We start from the raw sequence: 18,548 nt of genomic DNA, 5'->3' as shown, positions 1-18,548 counted from the left end.
TAGTAAACAAATAAAAAGCAATGGCAGGCAAGAGAAATACAACCCGCTTTGCCCTTGTAGCCATGTCAATTAATACTTAGGGAATGAAAGATGTAGTCAAATAATTTAATCGTGTGTGAAAGTCGCCCTGCTGAAAGTAAATGTAATAGACAAGGGTAATATTTTAGAACTTGGTTATCCAAATTAGAATGACATTAATTTGTTTTTCTATGTGCACGAAAAAAAAACTTTTGTTTTACAAACTCACACCGTCTATTTGGTATCAACTTTGTACACTTTATTTTTTCTCACGTCCCATTCACAGATCAAGTTGAAACTTTGTACAATTATTCATTACCCCAAACATAACATGAATCAATAAAAAAAATAATTAATTGATTAGTGGTAATTAATTAATTTTGTTTAATATAGAAAATGAAAATAATCTTATAGCAGTGGCGTAGCTATGGTGGGGGAGGAGGGGGGAGAATTTGAAAACTCCCCAGGCCCCCCCCCCCCTTTGAGTGGGGCCCCCAGAGGAGTATTTGTTACATTAAATATTAAATATTACGCAAAATGCAAGGGGTCCCCAAAGAGGTCAAGCCCCCGTCCCCAAATGATGGAAAATTCCTAGCTACGCCCATGCCTTACAGTATTGAGATATATCGCTGTAAATGTGCAGCTATTTTCCTTATATAAGCTTTTTTTTTTTTTGTTCTCTTCAGTGACAGAAGCTATACCAGTGAGATCAAGAAAAAAACAAACGCCAGCCCAGTGCAGCAACTTTTGATCAGAAATGAACACGTGGACAATGACACGTTGTCCTTGACCCAGCAACCTCCTGACCAACCTAAAGCTACTAACTTAGACAGGCTGGTTTGACCACTTCTACACCAGCCACGCTTTACAAAACTATGAAATTGAATTTGAACTGGCTATAAGCCTTTAACGGATCTCTCGAGAGCGACCAGTTTTACAAAGTCTGGGTAGCCACTAATCACTTATACTGTTTGATGAAGAGTATCTGGTACATTCATACGACAACATGAGTGCAGTACCAGTTATGAAACTCTAAATAGCTAATTATATTTCATACAAAGATCATGGTTCATTTCAAAATAGTACACATTCTATTTGATCGTACATTAATATCAAATAAACTCCAATCTGGAACAAAGGCAATTTGAAATTATTTCACCGCCAAACAGACAGTAAATGCCTCTGCAATGTAATGACAAAGAGCTAATTGTAGATCCATCTTCTTGCTTAAACTAAGGCATTTAATCATCATTTGCAACGCATGCGCGCACAAATATAGCTTTAAAATGACTCATTCAACAGTCTGTTAATGAACATAAAATATAACAGAGGCTTGATATGCTTTGTTTATACATCACCAACATATTCCTGAAGACGAGACCAACTGAAAGCTTACTAAAGCTTAGTTCGGCTACTCCTCATATCTGGATATATTAGTATTACACTGACAAACAGGCTATAGCTTTAGCATTGTTTTTATTGGATTGTTTTATGATGATAAATGTTTCACTTTTTGATGCTCCTTTAGTTGATATGTCTTGGAATATGAACATTGACATGTTGTCACGTCCATTGTCTTCAAACAGTTCAGCCAAGTCTTACACATGCTGTTTTATTCTCCATCTAAGTTCTTTGAGTCTCTCTTCACTTTTTCTGTATTATGATATTGTTACATTTGCCAAAAATGAATACATCTGTATTGATCTAATTTATTGTTATGTTTACACTGTCAATTGCAACCTTTGAGTATAACATGAATGAAGGCTTGATGAGTCTTGGAGGAGCCGCTGCAATGGGGAAACAAAGTTGTATAAACTTCTAGCCAAATCTTTGGATATATTGAGACACGTTCTAAAAGAATGGCTTGACATATATCCAGGTGCTGTGGACAGCTGTACAATGAGAGATAGGGGAGATTTCAAAATGTCAACAAAACAAAATTCTTTTTGATTCTTTTTAACTTTGTCTTCTTCAGCGGACACGCAACTGATTTGTTTTTTAAGTTGATGTCGTTTATTATGTTGGGAGAGGGCCGTGGTGGCTGAGGGGTCAAAGGCTTTTCTTCCTAACCAGAGACTGACGGGTTCGAATTCCGTCGAATACTTGACATTAGTTGGGTAAATTAAAGGTTGTTGGTCGTTGTGCTGGCTACATAACACCCTCGTTAACCGTCGGCCATAGAAACATATGATCTTTACATCATCTGCAAGTTCTGAAAAGGATAGCCTACTTAACTTACTTTTTTAAATTGTATCTTACTATGTTGAGGTGATTTAAAGTTAGTGATGGCTGTATGCTTTTGTTTACGTACACAGCGTACAGGAGCAAAGTTCTTTGTCTGATCTTGGTCTCATTGACATACAAACTGTGTTTTATTCTCCGCCAAATGCTGTATATTTTATTGTATTTTTTTACTAATGTTTTCAATAAAGCAATACTCGATTTCATAGGAAACTGATTCATCGATTCAATTTGTCACCTGTATATGTTTTTTTTGTTCAAATATTTCCCAATGCATTACTTACATCGTAATAATACTGGATGGTTGTGAACAGTGCATCAGTAAATGTCTAGACTTTTCAACTAAGTATTAATATGATGTCTTTCATAACACTGTGAATATGAAGTCTTTCATCACGCTATCTTTGTTATTTTGTCTCTTCAGAGATGAAATGTATATGTCCTAACCAAAACATCCTGCCGGACCTCTGAGGTTGGTAGCGGGCTGGGTCCTACTCGGGACCATTGTGACGACCAAGTAGCCATTCCAATTTTATCCATATATATTTGAAAATTTTGATTTGATTTGTGCATTGCAAAAAAAAAAAAAAAAAATGATAAAATAAAATAAAATAAAATGCAATAATTCGAGCAAACAATGTGTACGATTTGCCAGAGTTCTCTCTCCTTGATTTGGTCGTCTAGTGGATGAGAACCAAACGACAATAGGAACTCGACAAGATCAGTGTGTGGATGTTCACATGTAAAGTTCACCACAGCAAGCTGATAATTTATGACACTTCTTTGCTTATCAATACTTTCGTTTAGCGGACACACCAAAACGCTTGACATTCATGCCTTCGTGTAAGAAAAATCTGACAATAACTGCTAACTACTATACTAGGACATCATTAGTACATTTAATATTTAATATTAATTTAATTGATATTATTGTAATAAACTTAACAGTACCTGGTGACCGAGCCTTGCTCGGATGAATAATTTGTTAAGGAAGGATATATGCCCGATGTTATATTGGGAATATTTTTGTAATTACGAAAAGTCCTCCTACCGTCTAGACAAACCATAACTCACGTCGTGTCGTTTTACATTGCATCTTTTGCGTCAAACTATTGGGTTATTATTGGCTTGGAAGAAAGTCTTTGCAGTGTAACTTCTAAAATGGTTACGTTCTAACATTTGATATTGCAATTAGTACATTCATTATGGCTTTAGTTAGAAACATCAAGTGATGCAGAATCTCTACGTTATAGGGTAAAACGTGCACCTTGTAACAAAGTAAAATAGCGCATTTTTTCCTTAGAGACTTAAAAACATCGCGTTAGTATTCCAACGCTGACCACCTTTCAGCTCATTAAAAAAAGTGCCCTGCCCAGCGTGACTGACGGACTGTAAGAAGTTCATACCATTTCGCAAGAATATCGCTGTTTTTTTTAGTGCGGCCTTGCCACAGTATGTCTATGATGGTGTGCAAATATCTTTGGTGAAGGTGTTCAAGAAGTCTTAGTTGCTTTCTATAAAGTACTCATGTCTCAGATCCACAAAGTAGGGTTGAGATAGCCACTATTTGGTAGACACTGATTTTTGTAGACAGGCGGAGCGATTTATTTCACGACATTCTCGCTTGGAGGCTTGATCACATATCAACCTCCCTTTAAAGCAAAGCGTCATTTGATACTATGCTTCCGAGATATGTGAAGTTAACTATCACGTTAAGGTATGTCTATGCGCGGTGATCTTTGGCTGAGCAGGTTTTATAGGGTGACCTCTGTAACATAACATCTGGAACATGATTTCCCCGAGCTTTCATAAGCCCAGCGCTAATTCTAGGTGTAAATCATTAAATTAAACCATTATAACTTATAATAGGGTTCAAGTGGTCTCCTTGTTTTCAAGGAGCTCCTGGAAATCTCCTGAAACTCATAAAAATGTCCTTAAAATAGACAAAATTGTCATTTTGGGGTGTCAATCAATATGGTAAACGCCAGTCCTACGCGTGATATAAACAAAACGGCATCGTCAGTTTTCATTTAATAAAAATGTAATGCAAATGTAATGCAAATACGGATTTATTTTCTAATCAAAATCTTTATTTTCACTTATTATCCTTATCCCTACCCTTACTGGTCCGCTCGTAATCCATTTGACATAGGGCCCCGCAAATGTTAGGGCCGGCCCTGGTTGTGCAAGTAAGGCATAGATAAGCTGTTTTATGACCATTTCCTATGTTTTGGTATGGGACAGTAGACTTCGAAGCTTAAACACATTGCAATAATTCACCAGCAAAATAATAACAAAGTAAAAGCTACCTACGGGTGTACGCAATTAAAGTGTAAACAATTTATAAAGCCTTTAAAACACAATAACTAATCATACATAAAGATATTTAATTTCATTATTCTTTTTCCATAGTTTCATAATGGATCAATGTACAATAAGATGGTGCGCAAATGTTTAATTACGCCAATTGAATCATTAAAACTTTTTCTTGTTTGCGAAGAAATGTCTTAGTGTACCGCCGTGAGCCTAGTGACGTAAGCGGTGTCAAGTTTTTTTCCCATTGACGTCATATAGAAAATTTCATTCATAAAACATTCTAGCCAAAATTAATTTTTCGATAATGAGCCATTTTCAAACCGATATAACGGTCGACCTCGAGTTTTCCCGATGTGGCCAATGAGTTGAGAATTTTTTTCTCACTATTATGCACATACCGTGAAATTTTAAAGAAAATCGTTAGAGCCGTTTTCGAAATAAAAGATATATATATATATATATATATATATATATATACATATATATATATATATATATATATAAATATATATACAAGAATTGCTCGCTTAAGAGTATAGGATTTTCAATTGATCTTGTTTAAATCCTTTGATTCAATTGACCTTTAAAGCAACTTAAATGTAAAGAGAAGGGAGAAATAGATAGCTCAGATAATAAAAGAGGATCACATCGAGGACAGACAGTAAAAAAGCAGAGAAACTATATGAATAGTTTAAAGTTCTAAAAGAGTCATTCGTGGTGCCCAAACACCCCCTATTCATTTTTAAAGGATACGAGAATATGTCGCTGTTTTCCGGACTCAATTAAAAAACAATTTCAAACTCCAAATCTAACAAGGTTACTAAGACAGTTTGTGTGGAAACACAAACTCAGAAGTGGTCCACCCAGGCAGGCTTACATATTTTCAGAAAGAACATCCGAAAGAAATTATATCAAAGATAAATGACAGATAAGAATGAAAAAAGAAGGTTGACAGATCTTGTGTAGTGCCCCAATGGTCCAGCGGATCAAAGGATAGGTGCAAGTGAATGCAAAGTTAGATGTGAACCTGGCCTAACTAGTTCCCCTTTCAGACCTTGTGGTCTATAGGGCAGATGATGTAAAGTCCATCTGTTTTTGTGGCCTACGATTAACGAGGGTGTCATGTAGCCAGCACAACGACCAACCGCCTTTACTTTTCCCCAACTAATGTCAGGTACCCATTAGAGCTGGGTGGACTCAGAGGCGCCCAAAAATTCTGAAGTTGAAAATCCTAGTCTTCACCAGGATTCGAACCCGGGACCCCCGGTTCGGAAGCCAAGCGCCTCCCCTGGCCTAACTGAAGTCTTATACTTAATGTAATGGTTTTGAAAAGGCTCATCTCTTATTCGAATCATCAAAATCAATATCCGCGTGATTGCAAGATAAACATATTTAAGAAAATGCAGTTTACAAGATTACTATTCGTTTTAAATTATGTTTAACTTATAATGCATACTAAATAAATTTTTTCTCTTTAAAAAATAGTAAACATTTGTTTGTTATGTTAATATAGTACTTAGTATAACAGAACTTACATAACTTAACAATACAAATATAAAAAAAAAATTTTGACAAAAAATCTACAACCGTTTGCATAAATGTGTTAAAAATATGGAATATCGTCGTCTCCCCTAATAAAGAGCTTCAAGTGTTTGAGTGTTTAATAGTTTATAGCTGTGAGAGTGGTGTATTTTTATGAAAAAAATGCTTGCATAAGTGATTTTAAGAATAAGATTTTTCGCTTTCAGAACTTTGAATGGTCTAAAATATTGTGATGTCAGATAAAAGATACCTAGGTGTTATAATAAATGAAAAACTGTCATGGAATCCACATATTGATGAAACTATAAAAAAAATCTAACAAAGCATTAGGGTTTATTAAAAGAAATTTCTATAAATCAAATAAGAACATAAAACTAGAATGTTATTTAACCTTGGTTAGGCCAATAATAGAATTTGCATCCTCCATTTGGGACCCCTCAACCCAAGAAAACATTAAGAAACTGGAACAGACACAAAATAGAGCAGTGAGATTCATAACAAACAAATATTCACATTTGACTAGAGTAATAGCAATTATACATAAAACACTGAACCATAATCTTCAAATACAAAAACAAAATTTAATAAAATACTCTGTAAGACACAAAGATAAAGGCTCATTCCACGTCCCATATGCTAGGACAAATGTGTACAAATATTCCTTCTTCCCTAGTGCTACTAAAGCATGGAATGGGTTGCCTGAGCTAGCCAGGAAAACCAGTGACTTGGCAGAATTTAAGTCATTGGTTAATATGCATGACTAAATGCATGACGCGTAGGACGTAATCATCTTCTTTTTTGAAGTAACGTCTGTATTATATAAGATAAGAAGATAACAGACGGACAGACATTTCACATAAAACTAATAGCATCTTTTCCCCTTTCGGGAGCCGCTAAAAAGTGGAGATTACATTTCGTTGACCTTGTCCTTCTACGTGGGGAGTACGTATTAAAGATTTCAATGTTTTTATTCCATAAACTATCCGATTTTATTCTATAACAAATGAACCATGGGGGTAATCAATGTGCCTATACTGAAACAATAATTCTTCTGTAACAGTTTATTGAAGGCGTATGTGTGTTTTTCTCTCCAAATCCAGGAGTTTTTATTCTCACAGTTAATGTAGCGTGTTTGAATCTTGATAAATACAGATGTCTTTGTTACATTCTACACAATGTATGCTTTAGTGTTTGTGTGTGCTTGCGTGGGAGTGATCGTGTGTGTGTGTTAGACTAATTAACAAATATTTGATGACACCGTCAACCTAGCGTGACCAGGCTTACCTCAAGTCTGATATTGAGGTTAATGAACCGGAAACTGATTCCATTCAACTGACACAAAGGTGTCAAGGAAACAATGACTGACCCCTACTCTTCCCCTACATAGACACTCACGCGCAAATTGTTTTAATATTAATGTTCTTAATTAGCACCTACATGCTTTTGTTCTTAGGTTTCCCATGGAGACATAGACACGAATTGATTACAGTTGTTAGAGCAACGTCTTGACTAACTCTCAGACTGTTGATTTAGCTTAAAAACCTTTTTTTTTATGATTCATTATTTGCCTTTTCTCACTGTCGATAACCAATATTTTAATTTTCAAATACCCAACAAGGGATTTGTTGACTCGGATGTTCCTTCAGCGCGCATACCGCACAACCAGGCAGCCTGTATAGAAGTAGCCTCGTTGGTGACATGCCGGTGGGCTGTATACTTTTATTGACATTGTTGCTATTTGTTTACAGACAAGCATTGACATTAAAGTTATGTGAATTAATGAAAGGAAATGCTAAAAACATATTGAACACAAGAGCTGCTCTCCAATGAAAGGTTACACATTCTATTTAAGAAACTCTGTTTTATTATTAATGAAATAATGTCGAGATACAGCTAATGTTTATGTGGCTAGAAGGACCCAGCTGTCACATGGGATTGGCGGAAATTCGACATATGTGTCATTCTTGGACTTTAGTTTTTTTGGGGTCTCAAAAATCTCAATGTTCCAAGGTGTAAAAGTCTCATTGAGTCTAATTAGAAGCTAGTTGATTTTAGAGTTCTTCTTTAAGTCAATATATTTCATATCAAAGCAAGGCGTGTTTTGTTTTTATTCTTTAGTAGGCCTAGTGCATAAATCCCGTCACATCAATATCAAATAATAGTAAAACATTTTAAATTGGTTTTTCTAGATGAAATATTTAATTAGTAGATATAAACACAATCACAGACATATAAACACAATCACTGACATATAAACACAATCAGTGACAAAATCCACGGAAAAACATGTCCACTCTTTATCCTATTGAATCCGTTCCTTGTAATTACAAAGTCTGTGAGTGTTTGTAAAGTAAGCAGACATTTTTCAAACTTTTCTTTCACTTGTAGTTTTAATGATTCGTTACTCTGTATAGATGCAATAGATGACTGCAGTAGCAAACAGACCGTCCTTTTCATAAGAATTCTCAGCGAACGTGTCCACGTTGGGGTCCCAGACACAGCGACTGGCCATGGAGAGGGTGGAGCTTCTGGTTGGACCAAGAGCCACAGTACACACGTACTTGTACCTTGGAACTCCGAGCTCCTTGGCCTTTTGTTTTAACTGTAAATAAATGAGAGTGGAATTGACTGACAAGAGCTAGTTTAACCGAGACCAATTGTCTGTAGCAGGCCTCAACACTGACCTGTGACGTGGCAACGAGCTATTGGTCGTAAATGCCCACAGTTTGCGACGTCCCAGGTCAGTGTTGAGACCTGCTATAACGATTGATTTTGGTTAAAAATGTATGCTCTTATAAAATTTCATTAATCAAAGAGCTCTTACAAGACCCATGCTTCATTATAGTAAGTCTTTTAATGGTTCCAAAAATTTAATTAGTAATGATCAGTAGAATGAACGTTTTATGTAGTTTTAATACAACTTATTTATATGAGTTTAAATAGAACACATTCTTAAGAACCTCAGCAAAGAGTCAATGAACAGGCGACTTGGACGATATCGCAGTATTGAGGTCGTAGACTAAGCCAACAAGTTCTCAGATTTGAACTTAGGTAGTTAGTTACCAGACTCTGTAAATAAACATGTTGTCGCAAGCTCTGGATTTTTCTACCAAGATCAGGGCTATAGACTTTTGTTGAACAACAGAAATGTCATCGACTCATTTACTATTTCAAAGCTCGATGTGAATTCATTTCTACACATTTAGTTGATGTACACTATTGTACACATAATGAGAATAATGCACAATTTGTCTTAGAAAAAATAAACCGAGCCAATGTAACGCGCCATGCATTGTTATTCTGCTGTTGGATGTCATGAAACAGAGCGCTAAATTTGCGTTCTCCCATTAAATGTTCATAAAATGTCGAGATTAATTAGCAAACTTAAAATGAAATAGTTCAAACTATCAAATGACGGTTGTGCTGAAATCTCTCTCTCTCTCTCTCTCTGTCTGTCTGTCTGTCATTCTCTCTCTCTCCCTGTGTCTCTCCATTTCCTGTGAAACCATACACTATTTAGTAGATGTATTAAACAAATGCCTTGCGTGCCTTCCTACATGTTTATGTTCTACTACCGTTACACACCGGCTACCCCCGTCGATTTGTTCCCACACTATAAATTGAATCTTTTGGATGAGAAATTTTCTTTTTCTTATTTCTAATAAATGAGACGCTTGCGTTTTTTTCGCGAATTGCGGCCTTTAGGCTGCGAATCTGTCAAAACCGTTTCTTACCAAGCTCCAAAGATGTAAATAAAACCTGTGCACGAAATTTCCTGCATATATGTTTCACAGTTGCTGAGATGTCTAGATACCTAAATCAACCAATCAATCAGTCAGTGGTATTTTACTAATATATATGAGAGTTTCAGATGTGGACTATTTCATCGAGCTACTTCTAAAACACACACACGCACACACACACACTAAGTAAACATGTACACTAAACATGTACACAGTCAAAAGAAAGTTTTTCTGTGCATTGATATAAGATATACAGATAGGGTTTAAACTTAGAACCTTTACCTGATCAGCTATAAGCTTTACATATCTACTACTGTCATTGGTATAAGTCCGACCTGTCAGATGTTCTTTTAATGTTTCGTCGATAATCTGAAATGATTTGTTTAAACATTACATGTAGTAAAAACTTTATAGACGTATTCCTGTTGATGAGGGGATGTGTAGCAAGAGGGCTCGAGTTCGAACTCCTACATAAGATGAATTGTTATTGCTGAGCGCCTAAAGGCAGCACGGAAATCTTCTTCCAGATATCCCCTCCCCCACAGGTCCACAAAAGAGATTGGACCATAGCGCATTGAGCATGCTTGAAAGATGTGCATTACAAAAGTAAATAAAACACAGAGGAGTTATAAACATATAAGAGAGAAAATAAGTTCATGAAGTAGTTGTCCTAGAACTTTTTGGTGCAACAAATTACACTAAGTTTATGCGTTGGGCCTCTGTTGTTTTTTTTTTGTTTTTTTATAAAATAAGTAAGTAAGTAATAAGTATTATTTAGATTCTATATGCTGGTTAAAAACTTCAACAAGAATGAATGACTGGAAATCAAGATCTCATCTTAACATTACTTTGAATGAATGACTTGAAAGCAAGATCTTAACATTACTCTGAATGAATGACTTGAAAGCAAGATATGTCATTTGTTAATCTAAATAATTGATGTTTTTTCCTAACTATAAATGTACCAACCTTTTCAAGTTTTGAACTGGACGTGACTTTTGTCGGTCCTAATTGGTAAGTATTTTCATATTGCTTGAACTGTGAAGGGGCCGGGGTCTCCCGCACAGTCTGGGCTGAGGTGATGATCATTGCTGAGCGATTGGTAGTACTGGATCCACCGTCTAAGACGGTCATCTTGTTCGATGTGACCACAGAATTTTTTCTGTTGTTCATAGTATGCAGTGTAAAGATACCCCGCGGTCTGGTCAGTTCTCAAAGGACATCCTCACCTACTCATCTAATGAAACTGTAAAATAGAATTTAAAAAATAAATGAGATAAAGGACAGAATATGTGAAATATTCGATGCTACAATTAGTATTTGGACCTTTAAAAACGTTAGCATTGAGATTGACTAGTTTTTGAAAACCTCAAAAGTCAAACCAGTTATAAGTTCACATTGAAGAAATTACAACGTAATTACTGAGCAATAAAAATGTCTCAATCTATATATATTATGAAACATAAAACATTTCCAAGAGTACGGTGTGGGTGGATTGTAATTGGGTTGATTGTAAGTTAATTGAGATTGTGATGACTGAAATACATTCGTCCCCTATACTTTCTATTACACGTGCATGAAATAGTCTAACTGGACTTGTTCCATCAGAATTATCCAATAATGTGTTGTTGTTGTTTTCTATTTATATTCAATCTCATTTTTTTTTTTAAATCTGAATATAAATGAATTATTTGTATGAAGGTTTCATAAGATTATTAAATTGTAGTTGACACTTCATCCAAAATATCCGACTCTTATAATGTATAATTATAAAATAATATTTAAAAAATGCCAACTTTACCAATTACTGAGAACTCCAAGACACAGGTACACGGAATGTCAACACGCCCATAAACGTTACCTTATAGTGGGCAAACGAAATACATAGAGCGTGATCAAAGATCAAGTGCCAGCCGAGTTAACAATTAGTCGTCTGCTAGAAAGATCCACGAATTATGTGATTCAGTTCAATGCATGCTGTTTAATTACTTTTGCAAGAAAAAACATCACGTCAATATCATTGTATGTAAGAACACATTTCGTGAAGAGGTGATAACTTCAATGTGATCACATTAGTTTTTAGGTTGGATTTGTTTCATTCTTAAAGACTCCCGATGAACAGAATATTGATTAGCTATTTGATTTGTTTTCATTGTTCACCCTAACAGCAGACGTTGTCAGTACACAAGTCTCGACACCTGTTAACACCCTGCAACCCCCACCTCGATGGTCATGCCTTTTGTTTGGCTTTATTCAGTGGCGTTGATAGGGGCAGTAATTGGAAAGGGAGACAAGTGGGAAGGTATGGGGTTGTCATCACATAGAATCTGTGAGTCAGAAATTCAAATGAATGTTGGGCTACCTGGTACCATTTCTGAGTAGAGCCGCCCCTGTTTCAAGAGTTCCCTTCACCCCCCCCCCCTTTTTTTTTAAAATTTTCTCTGACAATAGTGTCAACATGACTAGTCGCGAACTAGTATTAGTGGTAATGAACAAGGTTGTGACGTCACATAGCAAACAAGGACTGCTTCTCGTGCGATCAGTGGAGCGTGACTTATCGATCAGGTCGACGCGATCTTTAAAGTATGTACGCCTAACTACGATTGTCACTTTTTTTTTCTTCTCATTCTGTTACTTGTAAATCTTTTTTCTTTCTTTACAGTGTCGACATACATTTAAAATAAAGTAGATTTAATATACAAGACAGTGAAAGGGAACATTGGGTTAAATTCAAGTTAGAGTAAGGCAAGTGGAAACCGTTCAATTCAAAACAAGGAGAAATGGGTCAACGGAGTCATTAAGTTTCGCCTTTTAACTTTGTTCTTTTATCTGAGCATTCTAGACGTACTTTTACCAAGACCAGGAAGCGAATGAAGTCGTCAAGTTAACTATGAGCAGTGTAGTTGAAAATCAATCAAAACTACCCGGGAGACTTTGAGTTGTCAATCCAAAGAAACCTTGAGTACGATATCTGAACTGGGTCAAAGTTTGTATTACTTACCTTCGTTTACGTCAACATACAATGCTACGCATAAAAACCACATCAAACAGTTCCCAGGTGTGCTACGACTGGCTAGAACCAAACAGTTCCCAGGTGTGCTACGACTGGCTAGAATCAAACAGTTCCCAGGTGTGCTACGACTGGCTAGAACCAAACAGTTTCCCATGTGTGCTACGACTGGCTAGAACCAAACAGTTCCCAGGTGTGCTAGGACTGGCTAGAATCAAACAGTTCCCAGGTGTGCTACGACTGGCTAGAACCAAACAGTTCCCAGGTGTGCTACGACTGGCTAGAACCAAACAGTTTCCCATGTGTGCTAGGACTGGCTAGAACCAAACAGTTTCCAGGTGTGCTACGACTGGCTAGAACCAAACAGTTTCCCATGTGTGCTACGACTGGCTAGAACCAAACAGTTTCCCATGTGTGCTAGGACTGGCTAGAACCAAACAGTTTCCAGGTGTGCTACGACTGGCTAGAACCAAACAGTTCCTAGGTGTGCTAGGACTGGCTAGAATCAAACAGTTCCCAGGTGTGCTACGACTGGCTAGAACCAAACAGTTTCCAGGTGTGCTACGACTGGCTAGAATCAAACAGTTCCCAGGTGTGCTACGACTGGCTAGAACCAAACAGTTTCCCATGTGTGCTACGACTGGCTAGAACCAAACAGTTTCCCATGTGTGCTAGGACTGGCTAGAATCAAACAGTTCCCAGGTGTGCTACGACTGGCTAGAATCAAACAGTTCCCAGGTGTGCTACGACTGGCTAGAACCAAACAGTTCCCAGGTGTGCTAGGACTGGCTAGAACCAAACAGTTCCCAGGTGTGCTACGACTGGCTAGAACCAAACAGTTCCCAGGTGTGCTACGACTGGCTAGAACCAAACAGTTTCCCATGTGTGCTAGGACTGGCTAGAACCAAACAGTTTCCCATGTGTGCTAGGACTGGCTAGAACCAAACAGTTTCCCATGTGTGCTACGACTGGCTAGAACCAAACAGTTCCCAGGTGTGCTACGACTGGCTAGAACCAAACAGTTCCCAGGTGTGCTAGGACTGGCTAGAACCAAACAGTTTCCCATGTGTGCTAGGACTGGCTAGAACCAAACAGTTTCCAGGTGTGCTAGGACTGGCTAGAACCAAACAGTTCCCAGGTGTGCTACGACTGGCTAGAACCAAACAGTTTCCAGGTGTGCTACGACTGGCTAGAACCAAACAGTTCCCAGGTGTGCTACGACTGGCTAGAACCAAACAGTTCCCAGGTGTGCTACGACTGGCTAGAACCAAACAGTTCCCAGGTGTGCTACGACTGGCTAGAACCAAACAGTTCCCAGGTGTGCTACGACTGGCTAGAACCAAACAGTTTCCCATGTGTGCTACGACTGGCTAGAACCAAACAGTTCCCAGGTGTGCTAGGACTGGCTAGAATCAAACAGTTCCCAGGTGTGCTACGACTGGCTAGAACCAAACAGTTCCCAGGTGTGCTACGACTGGCTAGAACCAAACAGTTTCCCATGTGTGCTAGGACTGGCTAGAACCAAACAGTTTCCAGGTGTGCTACGACTGGCTAGAACCAAACAGTTTCCCATGTGTGCTACGACTGGCTAGAACCAAACAGTTTCCCATGTGTGCTAGGACTGGCTAGAACCAAACAGTTTCCAGGTGTGCTACGACTGGCTAGAACCAAACAGTTCCTAGGTGTGCTAGGACTGGCTAGAATCAAACAGTTCCCAGGTGTGCTACGACTGGCTAGAACCAAACAGTTTCCAGGTGTGCTACGACTGGCTAGAATCAAACAGTTCCCAGGTGTGCTACGACTGGCTAGAACCAAACAGTTTCCTGGTGTGCTACGACTGGCTAGAACCAAACAGTTCCTAGGTGTGCTACGACTGGCTAGAACCAAACAGTTCCCAGGTGTGCTACGACTGGCTAGAACCAAACAGTTCCCAGGTGTGCTAGGACTGGCTAGAACCAAACAGTTTCCCATGTGTGCTAGGACTGGCTAGAACAAAACAGTTTCCCATGTGTGCTAGGACTGGCTAGAACCAAACAGTTTCCCATGTGTGCTAGGATTGGCTAGAACCAAACAGTTTCCCATGTGTGCTAGGACTGGCTAGAACCAAACAGTTCCCAGGTGTGCTGGGACTGGCTAGAACCAAACAGTTTCCCATGTGTGCTAGGACTGGCTAGAACCAAACAGTTTCCAGGTGTGCTAGGACTGGCTAGAACCAAACAGTTCCCAGGTGTGCTGGGACTGGCTAGAACCAAACAGTTTCCCATGTGTGCTAGGACTGGCTAGAACCAAACAGTTTCCAGGTGTGCTAGGACTGGCTAGAACCAAACAGTTCCCAGGTGTGCTACGACTGGCTAGAACCAAACAGTTCCCAGGTGTGCTACGACTGGCTAGAACCAAACAGTTTCCCATGTGTGCTACGACTGGCTAGAACCAAACAGTTTCCCAGGTGTGCTAGGACTGGCTAGAACCAAACAGTTTCCCATGTGTGCTACGACTGGCTAGAACCAAACAGTTTCCAGGTGTGCTACGACTGGCTAGAACCAAACAGTTCCCAGGTGTGCTACGACTGGCTAGAACCAAACAGTTTCCCATGTGTGCTACGACTGGCTAGAACCAAAGTTTCCCATGTGTGCTACGACTGGCTAAAACCAAACAGTTTCCCATGTGTGCTACGACCGGCTAGAACCAAACAGTTTCCCATGTGTGCTACGACTGGCTAGAACCAAACAGTTTCCCATGTGTGCTACGACTGGCTAGAACCAAACAGTTCCCAGGTGTGCTACGACTGGCTAGAACCAAACAGTTTCCCATGTGTGCTACGACTGGCTAGAACCAAACAGTTTCCCATGTGTGCTACGACTGGCTAGAACCAAACAGTTCCTAGGTGTGCTACGACTGGCTAGAACCAAACAGTTCCTAGGTGTGCTACGACTGGCTAGAACCAAACAGTTTCCCATGTGTGCTAGGACTGGCTAGAACCAAACAGTTTCCAGGTGTGCTAGGACTGGCTAGAATCAAACAGTTTCCAGGTGTGCTACGACTGGCTAGAACCAAACAGTTCCTAGGTGTGCTACGACTGGCTAGAACCAAACAGTTTCCCATGTGTGCTACGACTGGCTAGAACCAAACAGTTTCCCATGTGTGCTACTACTGGCTAGAACCAAACAGTTCCTAGGTGTGCTACGACTGGCTAGAACCAAACAGTTCCCATGTGTGCTACGACTGGCTAGAACCAAACAGTTTCCAGGTGTGCTACGACTGGCTAGAACCAAACAGTTTCCAGGTGTGCTACGACTGGCTAGAACCAAACAGTTTCCCAGGTGTGCTACGACTGGCTAGAACCAAACAGTTTCCAGGTGTGCTACGACTGGCTAGAACCAAACAGTTTCCCAGGTGTGCTACGACTGGCTAGAATCAAACAGTTTCCAGGTGTGCTACGACTGGCTAGAATCAAACAGTTTCCAGGTGTGCTACGACTGGCTAGAACCAAACAGTTCCTAGGTGTGCTACGACTGGCTAGAACCAAACAGTTTCCCATGTGTGCTACGACTGGCTAGAACCAAACAGTTTCCCATGTGTGCTACGACTGGCTAGAACCAAACAGTTCCTATGTGTGCTACGACTGGCTAGAACCAAACAGTTCCCATGTGTGCTACGACTGGCTAGAACCAAACAGTTTCCAGGTGTGCTACGACTGGCTAGAACCAAACAGTTTCCAGGTGTGCTAGGACTGGCTAGAACCAAACAGTTTCCCATGTGTGCTAGGACTGGCTAGAACCAAACAGTTTCCCAGGTGTGCTAGGACTGGCTAGAACCAAACAGTTTCCCATGTGTGCTAGGACTGGCTAGAACCAAACAGTTTCCCAGGTGTGCTAAGACTGGCTAGAACCAAACAGTTTCCCATGTGTGCTACGACTGGCTAGAACCAAACAGTTCCCAGGTGTGCTACGACTGGCTAGAACCAAACAGTTTCCCAGGTGTGCTAGGACTGGCTAGAACCAAACAGTTTCCAGGTGTGCTACGACTGGCTAGAACCAAACAGTTTCCCATGTGTGCTAGGACTGGCTAGAACCAAACAGTTTCCCAGGTGTGCTAGGACTGGCTAGAACCAAACAGTTCCCAGGTGTGCTACGACTGGCTAGAACCAAACAGTTCCCAGGTGTGCTACGACTGGCTAGAACCAAACAGTTTCCCATGTGTGCTAGGACTGGCTAGAACCAAACAGTTTCCCAGGTGTGCTAGGACTGGCTAGAACCAAACAGTTCCCAGGTGTGCTACGACTGGCTAGAACCAGGATGGCTGCCTGGTCGTGCGGTTTGCGCGCTGGACCGTCGTTCGGATTTATCGACGGTCGAGGGTTCAAACCCTGCCCGCTCCCATCCCCCGTCGTCCTGCGGGAGGTTTGGACTAGGAAGTAAACTATCTTCAACTCTGAAGGAACATCCGAAACATGTAAAACAAACATTTTACCAAACAGTTCCCAGGTGTGCTACGACTGGCTAGAACCAAACAGTTCCCAGGTGTGCTAGGACTGGCTAGAACCAAACAGTTCCCAGGTGTTCTGGGACTGGCTAGAATCAAATAGTTCCCAGGTGTGCTGGGACTGGCTAGAACCAAACAGTTCCTAGGTGTGCTACGACTGGCTAGAACCAAACAGTTCCCAGGTGGGCTACAACTGGCTAGAACCAAACAGTTCCCAGGTGTGCTACGACTGGCTAGAATCAAATAGTTCCCAGGTGTGCTGGGACTGGCTAGAACAAATGAAGCAAAGTGACTTTCATTTGGTGACCATAAAGAATGAGAAAATGATTTCAACAAATTTTGCTCTCAATTCTCTAATAATCATCTTTAACAAAAAATCCTAACATTTTCGGATCTCTTTCAGAAGAGAATTTAGTGCAAATTTTGTCTGTCTGGTACCATTTTTGTACACGTTATTTTTTGTAAATGTAGTCCCGGATCAAGTTGAAACTTTGCACTATTATTTGTTAATAAGTTAACTAGTTAATGGTAGTTAGTTATTTTTATTTGGTAAAACAGATGCAACTTATTGATAGATGTGGCTGTGTATGTGGAGTTCTTCCCATTATTACGTTTTGCACATGTTTTATTCTTCCACCTCCCGTTCTCGGATAAAGTTGAAATTTTGCATAATTATTTATAGTCGATGACTACTTATAACAGTAAACAATTAAAGAATTAGTTAATGGCTCCTTTTGTCTCGAAAGGCAATGGATGCGCCCAAATGAGTCACTGGTTTTGGCTTAATCTTGAGACGGGGCAGAATCTGGTGTGGCTAATCAAGCCAATTCTAGAACGGCAGACTTTGCCACAATTCGTACATGTGTATGCCTCTGATTTAGGGCTAGCAGACAGGGCAGCTTTCTTTTTATCCCTCTTGATTAAAGCCGCTTCAATTCTTTTGTTCTCAGCAAGGGTTGTCCCAGCACGCACAGTCTGTCTCCATGCACTCCGGTCTTTGGCTATGTTTTCCCACATACTTTCGCTGATGCCTGAGGCTCTCATGTCTCGCTTGCAGACATCTCTATATGTTAGTCTTGGGCGGCCCTTGGGTCTGACTCCTTCCACAAGCTCAGCATATAAGATATCTTTCGGGATTCTGCCATCTGGCATGCGGGTGACATGTCCGAGCCAGCGTAATCTTCTTTGTGTCAGGA

General features: G+C 39.7%; 3 protein-coding genes across 11 annotated transcripts in view; 1 reads left to right on the top strand and 2 right to left on the bottom strand.

Annotated features, from left to right (window-relative positions):
- The window catches only part of LOC106076573 (prostaglandin E2 receptor EP4 subtype-like), a 90,748-nt gene extending 88,272 nt beyond the window's left edge, over positions 1 to 2,476 (top strand). For all 8 annotated transcript variants that reach the window (XM_056030953.1, XM_056030957.1, XM_056030951.1 and 5 more), the window contains one exon: positions 705 to 2,476. In XM_056030953.1, the coding sequence (XP_055886928.1) occupies positions 705 to 861 (157 nt within the window). In that variant the 3' untranslated portion in view covers positions 862 to 2,476. The remainder of the gene's footprint in view (positions 1 to 704) is intronic.
- The window catches only part of LOC106077623 (putative RNA polymerase II subunit B1 CTD phosphatase RPAP2), a 273,180-nt gene that overhangs the window by 155,859 nt on the left and 98,773 nt on the right, over positions 1 to 18,548 (bottom strand). The window lies entirely within an intron of this gene.
- On the bottom strand, positions 8,294 to 12,007 carry LOC106052570 (dynein light chain Tctex-type 5-B-like). Of its 2 annotated transcripts, none has more exons than XM_056030979.1 (4): positions 11,722 to 12,007; positions 10,830 to 11,106; positions 10,143 to 10,229; positions 8,294 to 8,719 (listed from the first exon to the last, which is right to left on the bottom strand). In XM_056030979.1, the coding sequence occupies exons 2-4, from the start codon at positions 11,031 to 11,033 to the stop codon at positions 8,519 to 8,521; spliced, it is 492 nt and encodes a 163-aa protein (XP_055886954.1). In that variant the 5' UTR covers positions 11,034 to 11,106; positions 11,722 to 12,007; the 3' UTR covers positions 8,294 to 8,518. The 2 variants fall into 2 exon arrangements, with proteins under 2 accessions (XP_055886954.1, XP_013063444.1); XM_013207990.2 differs by having other exon boundaries at positions 11,662 to 12,004.

Source organism: Biomphalaria glabrata, chromosome 5, assembly GCF_947242115.1.
Source record: "Biomphalaria glabrata chromosome 5, xgBioGlab47.1, whole genome shotgun sequence".
In the NCBI taxonomy this organism is placed as follows: Eukaryota; Metazoa; Mollusca; class Gastropoda; family Planorbidae; genus Biomphalaria; species Biomphalaria glabrata.
Note: the sequence above shows the minus strand (reverse complement) of the source record. Positions and strands in the feature narration are given on the sequence as shown.

Bases quoted from the DNA above. Each gene is read 5' to 3' on its own strand.
- LOC106052570 (XM_056030979.1), bottom strand. From the start codon at position 11,033: ATGAACAACAGAAAAAATTCTGTGGTCACATCGAACAAGATGACCGTC. The intron at 10,230-10,829 runs GTTGGTACATTT...AAATCATTTCAG, and splicing joins CCAGTTCAAAACTTGAAAAG to ATTATCGACGAAACATTAAA. The intron at 8,720-10,142 runs GTAAAGGTTCTA...ATTTATTTACAG, and splicing joins TAAAGCTTATAGCTGATCAG to TTAAAACAAAAGGCCAAGGA.